The 9518-nt window shown below is 37.2% G+C and overlaps 1 protein-coding gene across 7 annotated transcripts in view; it reads left to right on the top strand.

Annotated features, from left to right (window-relative positions):
• The first annotated feature begins 336 nt into the window (after nt 1–336).
• Nucleotides 337–9518, top strand: part of FGGY (FGGY carbohydrate kinase domain containing) — a 456511-nt gene continuing 447329 nt past the window's right edge. For 4 of the 7 annotated variants that reach the window (XM_066269065.1, XM_066269066.1, XM_066269064.1 and 1 more), the window contains exon 1: nt 390–544. In XM_066269065.1, the coding sequence (XP_066125162.1) occupies nt 529–544 (16 nt within the window). In that variant the 5' untranslated portion in view covers nt 390–528. Of the gene's footprint in view, nt 545–9518 lie in introns of all 7 variants that reach the window. The other 3 variants (XM_066269069.1, XM_066269063.1, XM_066269068.1) reach the window with 3 other exon arrangements.

Raw genomic sequence — 9518 nt, 5'->3', positions numbered from 1 at the left:
TCGGACTTGTCCGAGGGAGGTCGCACCCAGCACCAACTACCAGACCGGGCGGGATCCAGGCGCCGGTACAGGCCAATCCTGGGCCCGGTTCAAAGGGCCAATCGGAGCGCATTTTACAGGGGCCGCGGCCGGCCGGGGGCGGGGCCTGGCGCGGGCGCGGGGTCTCAGCCCCCTGCGGGGGCGACTGCGCGCACCAACCTGAAGAGCTCCGCTGCTAGCAAGAATGTAGTAATTTCAGATTGGACGTGTCAGTGACCCTCCTCTCAGTCCCACGTGTGCACCAGGGCTTCTGCAGACGCGCAGCGTACACGTTATCCAATCGGAGAGCGCACCCGGTCGCAGCCTCCCTCCCCCTTCCTGCGGTCGCCTCCTGCTCTTCCTCCTCTTGCTCCGGCGGCTCAAATCTCATCCCAGCCGGGCCTGGGCTCCCGAGACGTTGTTGAGTTCCCTGAGTCCTCTCCTGGGTGAGGCGTCCTGCCACTCAACGGGAAGGTCAGCCTTGACTACACACCCAAGGCTGCCCAGGAGATGTCTGGAACCCGAGGTCCTCTGCCATCACTGTCCAGTTAACTAAGTTCACTTCTTTTCTCCCCTTTAACCTTCCCTCCCGGATTTTAGGACATTTTTTCAGACTTTTTGAGCCTTTGAATTTCAAACCTGGCCACCTAAGGTATTTTAAGGCCAGTGCTGCTTGCAACTTGAAACGCTCAGCAGCTTGTGATAATGTTTGGAAGTGCAGGTTTGTTTATGGTATAATACTGTTACAGTTATTCTGGGTAGGAAAGTCTTGGGGGGAATCTTTCCATTTTTATTCATTTCCCTTCTTTTAAAGAATCAACAAGATGCAAAAGTATGAATTTCCCAAATCACCGGCTCTTTTCCCCTAAAGCATTACCTTATTTTGTCTCTAAATGAAAGGGTCAGTCATTACCAAGAAATGGAAGAGCCATCATCATTTGGTTAATTTATAAAATAGAAATCAGGAGGGAGGAAGCAGTTATGCTTTTGAATTGCAAGGCCCCTCTTAGTATGTGGCAGTGACTTAGGTGGTCGAGTTTCGCTTGCTTTTCCTAGTTTACCATCAGCCACCATGTGTGTATCCTGATTCCCTTACTTTGAAGTTGCCAGCTGGGTTTTCCAGCCTTAGGAATGCCTCCTAGTCTTTTGGGAGTCTCCTGTTAATGAGGTCCTCTGCTTGGCTCTTGACCTGATCGCCACTGGACTGGCTTTGGGAGGGACCAGCTGAGGAGGACCTCCTTGTGGGAGGCCCAGAGGACTGTTATTAAGAATGATTGGGGGAACCAGTCCAGAGAGGGTGATAAGGGCCTGGGGAGTGATTTGAGAGGGGAAAGGTTGGGAGCCTCTCTGGCTGGATTTGGATGTCAAAACGTGTATTGGAAGAAGGGGATAATCCAGAGGGTGGAGATGTATGTCTTTCTCGATTAAATTCAGTTTACAAGGAGGAGACTGGGCCTTCTTCCAGGCTATGTTAACCTTTGCTGTAGGTCTTGTCTTTTCCTGGATTTTGGTTCCTTTTCCCTAACTGTTCACTTAATTCAAATCACAGCCAATTACCAGCTGGTTTTGAAAACAATTTGAAGTCATGAATCTTTACTTTAAACTCCTAACCAGAGTAGGGAAATCCCTCTCCCCCTGCCCAGGGGATTTGATATTAATTATTTTACTAGAGTGTACTAGAGAGATCATTTAACCTCGAACCTGCCTATCTTTTTATAAGATGGGATATAGAATCAACCCAGGTGATGTAAGAGGAGGTCATCCAAACCAATGCTCTAGTTCATTCATTTGTTCACTAATCTTGTGGCAGGTGTGGGTCTGTCGCTATGGTAGGCTCTGGGAAAGTGAAGAAAACAAGACTTGGTCTTTTTTTTTTTCAAGCTTTCCTCCAGTCTGCTTCTATCTGTATGATAGTGAGATTAACGCTGTGGTAAGGTATGCAGAAGATGCTCAGGGCAAGTGGCCCAATATGGGATTTTGGGGAAAACTTTCCAGAGATCATAACGGAGCTGAGTTACAGAGCCTCAGTATGAGTGTGCTGGAGAAAGACAAAGGGGAAGGAATTATTTGATTTGGGAACACTATTTGCAAAACTAGATAAATGTGGCGCATTGTTGTTTAGTGTGGCTCATCAGGAAAAGGTGAGGTGGGAAATCACCAGAAAGAAGGCTGGGCTGGGTGAAAGGGCCAGAACACCAGAGGGTCAGGTGAGTCATGTTAAGAAAATTTAAAATGAATCTTTTGTTACGTCCGCCTGCAGGGTGAGGACTGCAGAAAGGCTGTTTTAATACAGTTAGGATAATAGTTATGAAACTGGAGAGAGATTAGGAGACTAGAGTAGTTAGGAATTAATTACTGATTAAACGTAGGGGATGAAGAAAGAATGTGGCAGCAAGGTACTGTGGGGAAAAAAGGCATTCTTTGCTGGGGTATTTTTGAATAGTTTTATTGAGGTCTATTTGACATATAATAGGCTACATTTAAAGTGTCTAATTTGACATAAGTATATATCCATGAAACTATCATAACAATCAAGATAAAGAATATTTCTAATACTCCCAAAGATTTCTTGTGCCCCTTGGTAATCCCTTCCTCCCTAGTTCTAGCCCTCTCCAGAAGCAACCAGTGATCAATTTTCTGTAACCATATATTATTTAAGATTTTTTAGAATTTTATCTATGGGTGATGCAATATGTATCTTTTCTTGTTTGGTGACTTTTACATAATCATCTTGAAATTCATCCATGTTATATGTGCATACATGGTTCGTTTCTTTTTTTTGCTGAGTACTATTTATATATCCATTATATGATTCCATTATACTTGGTTTATCCATTTACCTGTTGATAGATAGTTGGATTATTTGCTGCTTTTTGGCCACTACAAATAAAGCTGCTATGAATATTTGTATTCATGGATAGATGCTTTCGTTTTTCTTGGTTAAATTCCTAAACGTGGAATAGCTAGTTCACATGGGAGGGGTATGTTGAACTTTTTAAGGACCAGGCGCCTGTATTTCAAAGTGATTATGCCATTTTACATTCCCCTCAGCAGTGTGTGAAACTCTCAGTTGCTCCAACACTTTTTGTTACTTTTTAATTTTAGCCATTCTAATGTGGAATCCTGTCATATGGTTTTAACGTCTATTTCCCTTATGACTAATACTTTCAAGCTTCTTATTTGTCCAATATTTCATATATCTTCTTGGGTGAAGTGTTTATTAAATCTTTTGTCTATTTTTAAAAAAATGGACTGTTACTTTTCTTACTGAGTTTTGAGAGGTTTTTATAATATATCATTACAGGTTCTCTGTCACATCTGAGTCTTCTCATTTTCTTCACTGTTTTGAAAAGCAGAGAGAGTTCTTAATTTTCAAAGTCTAGTTTATAAATTTGTAATTTTGATAATGTCTATTTTATCAGTTTATAAAATAGACATTATCAAAATTGATAATGTCTATTTTATCAGTTTATTCTTTTATGGATAATGTTATTGGTGTGTCTAAGAAATCATGCCTAGCTTGAGGTCTCATATATTTTGTCCTATTTTTTAAAGAAGCTTTATTTATTTATTTATTGGTTTTACATTAAATCTATGCTCCATTTTGAGTCAATTTAAGTTAATTTGTAGCACTAGACATGGAATAAAGTTTATTTTTTTGTATATGGTATCAATTGTTTTAGCACCATTTGCTGAAAAGCCTACCCTTTTCCTATTAAATTGCCTTTGTGCCTTTGATCAAAATCAATTTACCATGTGTATGTAGGGCTATTTCTGGTTGTTTTTTTCTGTATTGCATATCTTTTTGTCTTTTAATGCCAATATTACATGGTCTTGATGACTATAGTTTTGTAGTAAGTATTAACCTCAGGTAATATAAGTCCTTCAATTTTATTCTTTTTAAAAGTTGTTTTGGTCATTCTGGGTCTGTTACATGTTCACATTAATTTTAGTCATTTTTTCAATTTCAAAATGAAGTCCTGCTTATATGAATTTTAATTGGTCTTTTATTGAACCTGTACACTAATTATGGGGAAAATCGACATCTTAAATATTGAGTCTTCTGACATATGGACACAGTGTATCTCTTGATTTATTTAGGCCTTCCTTAATTTCAGCAATGTTTTGTAGCTTTCAGTAGGTAGGTTTGGCACATCTTTGTCAGATTTATCTGTAGGTGTTTCATGTCTTTTTATGTTATTGTAAATGATGTTGCCTTTTCAAATTTCAGTTTCCAATTGTTCATTGCTACTTTTGTATTGATCATGCATCCTACAATTTTGCTAAACTACTTACTAGCTCTAACAGCTTTTTTGTAGATGCTATCAGATTTTCTATGTAGGTGATCATGTTAACTGTAAATAAAGACAGTTTTACTTCTTCCTTTCAATGAGGATGCTTTTCGTTTCTTGCTATAGGATGCTAGCTAGAACACTTTTTTTTTTTCATCATTAACTGTGATGTTTGACATTAGTTGTATATTCTTTGTAGAAGTTCTTTATCAGGTTTAGGAAGTTTCATTCTATTTCTACTTTCCTGAGAGGTATTATTTTTAGAGTATTTTTTTTTTAAGATTTTATTTACTGGTTTTAGAAAGAGGAGAGAGAGAGAAAGAGAGAGAGAGGAAGCATCAACTTGTCGTTGCTTCTCACATGTGCCTTGATGGCGCCTTAGGGTTTCAAACTGGGTACCTCAGCGCTCCAGGTCAATACCTGATCCATACGCCACCACAGGTTGGGATTTGTTTTTAAATGAAGAATGAACGTTGTATTTTGTTAGTTTCTTTTTTTGTAACTATTGAGATCATTTTTTAATTCTTAATATGATGAGTCACATTCACTGATTTTTTTAATATATATATGGAACTGACCTTGCATTCCTGAGATATATCAAAGCAGAACCTATTCTCCTTATACTTTGTTGGATTCCATTTGGTAAAATTTTAAGAATTTTTGCATCTATGTTAATTATAGGTGACCAGTCGTCCTCCTTTAGGGAGGACAGTCCTTCTTTTGTAAGTCCATCCTTCCTCAAAAAGTGTCCTCCTACATGTCCTCCTTTTTGATATTGGAAGACTAATCTGTAAATGTCCATATTTGATCGATGCAGAGTCGATCCATTGTGTGTGATGTGACATATTTGTATCTAAATGAGTACTTTTTTTACAATTATTATTAAAAATGTATAGGCATGTAAGCATAATTACAATACAAAATATTACAAATGTTTTTATTATGCATTTATCATATTATAGTGTATTATTATTGCAATGAATAAAATGTTTCTTTTATTTATGATATTGTTTTCTTCAATTTATTTTTGTCCTTTTCATTGTAAAAAAGTTAGTCACCTTATTAATCATGAATATTGACTTATAGTTTACCTTGTGTTGTCTTCTTAAGTTTTGGTATCAAGATAATTCTGGTCTCACAGAATGAATTGGGAAGTATTTCTTCTTCAATTTTCTGGAAACATTTGTGTAGAATTAATATTATTTCTTCCTTAAATATTTGGTAGAATTCATCAGTGAAGCCATCTCGGCCTGGAGATTTTTTTTGTTGCTGGAGAGGGAAAACTCAATTGTTTTAATAATACAGGACTATTCAGATTATGTTTCTTCTTGAATGAGGTTTGCTATTTTGTGTATTTTAAGGTATTTGTACATATTATCTAAATTGCTCATAATATTCCCCTATTAGCACTTAAAATTTTATTTATTGATTTGAGAGAGAGAGAGAGAGAAAAACATCAGTTTGAGGCTCCACTTATTTATGCGTTCATTGGTTGATTCTTGTATGTTCCCTGACCAGGGAACAAACTCTCAACCTTGGCATATTGAGATGATGCTCTAACCAACTGAGCTACCTGACCAGGACTCCCCTATTATCATCTTAATATCTGTAGAGTCTGTTGTGATTTTATTTCTCTTATTTATAATACTGATGATTTATGGTTTATTTTTCTGAGAATTTATCAGTTTTATTGATCCCAAAGAACCAGCATATGGTTTCATTTTTTACTCTACTGTATTTGTTTTTTAATTTATTGGTTTCTACTCTGAAATTTATTATTTCCTTTTTTCTGCTTACTTTGAGTTCCTTTTACTCTTTCTAATTTCTTAAGGTGGTAGATAAGGCCATGTGTTGGGGACTTCTTTCCTAGTCATTTGATATTATAAATTTCTAAGCACTGCTTCAGCTTAATCCTACAACTTCTGCTGTTTTTCATTTAGTTAAAAACTTTTTAGTTTTTTTATTTCTTTTGATCCATGAGTTATATAAAAGTTTGTTGTTCAGTTTCCAAATATTTGAGGACTTTCCACCTGTTTTTCTATTATTGATTTATAATGTAATTCCATGTGGTCATAGAACATACTCTGTATGATTTGGATCCTTTAACTTTTTGAGACTGTTTAATGGCTCAGAATGTGGTCTGTCTCAATAGATATTCCAAGTGTGCTTGAAAAGAATGTGTATTCGCCTCTTGTTGGGTAGGGTGGTTTTTATATGTCTACAAGGTCAACTTTAGTGACTGCCACTGTATATTATGACCTTGCTGATTTTCTGTCTACTTACTCTATCAATTATTGAGAGAGGGTTATTGAAATCTCTCATGATAATTGTAGATACATGCAGTACTCCTTGAATATTGGATTTTCTTTTATGTCTTCTGATGCAGTGTTATTAGGTGCATTACTATTTAGGATTGTTAGGTTGTCTTGTGAATCATTCCCTTTATTTTTTCATAATTTCTGATAATATTATTTGCTTTGAAATCTACTTAGTCATTTTTCCTGGCAATATTTTGTGCTCCAAAATGTACTTAGTGTGATAATGATTTAGCTGGTCTTGCTTTCTTTTGATTGCTGTTTTGTGCTGTATCTTTTTCTTCCTTTTACTTTTTAACCTATTTGTGTCCTTATATTTAAAGTGGGTTTCTTGCAGGCAGTGTATAGTTAGATTGGATAACAAAGCAAGGCCTGACAGTTCTTGCCTTTTCATTGGGGGTATTTAGACTATACTTAATGTAATTATTCATGTGGATTGGTTTGAGTTTAGCATTTTGCTTTTATTTTTTTTCTATTTGTCCCATCTGTTCTTTGTTCTCTTTTCCTTTTTTCTGCTTTCTTTTGGATTCATTTTTTATATAATTTTATTTTTTCTTCCTTATTAATTAAGTATAACTTTTTGGGGTATTATTTTAGTGGTTTCTTTACAGTCTACAGTATATACCTTTAACTTATCAGAGTCTACTTTCAAGTGGAATTATACCACTTCACATACATGTTTCATATAAGAATCATATAACAATAGAGTTATAATTTTTTTCTGCCTAGCCTTTGTGTGACTATTGCTATTTGTTAATTTTATTTCTACATATCTTGAAACCCCAATATACATGGTTATGTTAGTTTTAAGTAGTCACTATCTTTTTAAGACATTCAAATAATTTTTAAAAATTATTTTATGTACCCACAATGTTAATTACCCTTGTGCTCGCCATTATAGTTTATAGATCTCGAGTTCCATGCGCTGACATTTTCCTCACTGCTTCTTATAGTGCAGTTCTGCTCCTGATGAACTTTTTAATGTTTTTCTGGAAAAATCTTTATTTTACCTTCAATTTTGAAACACTTTTCCCACATGGTAAAGAATTCTAGCCATAAAGGTTTTTCTTTCAGTATTTCAAAGATCTTACTCTTCTGTCTCCTAGCTTGCATTATTTTAAATATTTTTTTATTTATGAATAATATCCCTCCCCCTGCAATTCCCTCAGCTGTTTTAATGATTTCTTCTTTATCATTGGTTTGGAATAATTTGATTATGATGTTTCTTGGTTTAGTTAAGCATTTTTCTTTTCTTTTGTGACAGAGACAGAGAGAGTCAGAGAGAGGGACAGATAGGGACAGACAGGAAGGGAGAGAGATGAGAAGCATCAATTCTTTGTTGAGGCAGCTAAGTTGTTCATTGATTGCTTTCTCATATGTTCCTTGACGGGGCGTGGGGCAGGGCTGCAGCAGACTGAGTGACCCCTTGCTCAAGCCAGTGACCTTGGGCTCAAGCTGGTGAGCTTTTACTCAAACCAGATGAGCCCATGCTCAAGCTCGCAATCTCGGGGTCTCAAACCTGGGTCCTCTGCGTCCTAGTCCAGTGTTCTATCCACTGCACCACCACCTGGCCAGGCTAGTTAAGCATTTTAAAATACTTTTTGTGCTTGGGGTTCATTGATACTCTTGAATCTGTGGGTTTATAGTTTCTTCAAATTCGGAAAATTTGTGCCCATTATGTGTTTCACTATTTCTCCTGACACTTTTTTCACTCCTTCAAAGATTTTCATTTCACATACATTAGGCCACTTGAATTTTTTTTTCATAGCTCATTGATGCTCTGTTTATTTGTTTATTATTTTCTTTCTTCCTTTTTTTTTATTGAGAGGCAGGGAGGCAGACAGACTCCTGCATGCGCCCCAACCAGGATCCACCCAGCATGCCCCTTATGGGGCGATGCTTTGCCCATCTGGGGCCACTGCTCTGTTGCTTGGGCAACCAAATTATTTTAGCGCCTGAGGCGAGGCCTTGGAGCCATCCTCAGTGCCAACTTGCTCAAACCATTCAAGCAATGTCTGCAGGGGGTGGGGGGAGAGAGAGAAAGAGAAAGAGAGAGAAGGGGAAGGGGAGGGTGGAGAAGCAGATGGTCACTTCTGTGTGCCCTAACCAGGAATCGAACCTGGGACTTCCACACACCAGGTCGACGCTCTACCACTGAGCCAACCAGCCAGAGCCATGATGCCCTGTTTATTTATTTTTTTAATATTTTTCTTTCTTTCTTATTACTCTGTCTTGAAAGACATGAATCTTCTATTCTGTATTGTCTAATCCACTAATGTCAAATTTCATCTCGGATATTCTGGTTTTCATTTCTAGAGTTTCAAGTTGAGTCTTTTTTTTTTTTAATATATATTGTATGTCTGACCTTTGAAGTTCAGTCATTCCTGAAGCTTTTTGAACATATGAAATCCAGTTATGAGGCTGCTTTTAATGGCTATGTCTACTAATTCTAACAAGTGTCCGTTGATTTTCTTATTTTGGGTAGTATTTTCGTGCTTCTTTGCATGCCTGGAAATGACTGAAGACCAGACATTGTTTTACCTTGTTTGGTACTAGATATTTTGTATTTCTGTAAGTATGCTTGAGCTTTTTTTCTGGGGCATGTATAAGTTATTTGGAAACAACTTGATCTTTTTGATTCTTGCTTTAAGCTTTGTTAGGAGGACCCAGTGCTAATTCTTCTCTACTGAGATAAAACCCTCTGCATACTCTACCCAGGGCTCTGGGAATTAGGTTTTTCAGTCTGGTTCTTGCAAATAGGCACTATTCATGGCCCTGTGTGAAGTCCACTGACTGTTTGACATATTCTTTGCAGGTGATTCTGGCTTAGATAGTTTCCTCATGTACACACAGTGATTGGTTGTTGGGGACCAAATACAGAAACAGGGTATTT

Source organism: Saccopteryx bilineata, chromosome 3 (assembly GCF_036850765.1).
Source record: "Saccopteryx bilineata isolate mSacBil1 chromosome 3, mSacBil1_pri_phased_curated, whole genome shotgun sequence".
Classification (NCBI taxonomy): domain Eukaryota; kingdom Metazoa; phylum Chordata; class Mammalia; order Chiroptera; family Emballonuridae; genus Saccopteryx; species Saccopteryx bilineata.
The sequence above is the reverse complement of the archived record's forward strand: the minus strand, read 5'-3'. Positions and strand labels throughout refer to the sequence as shown.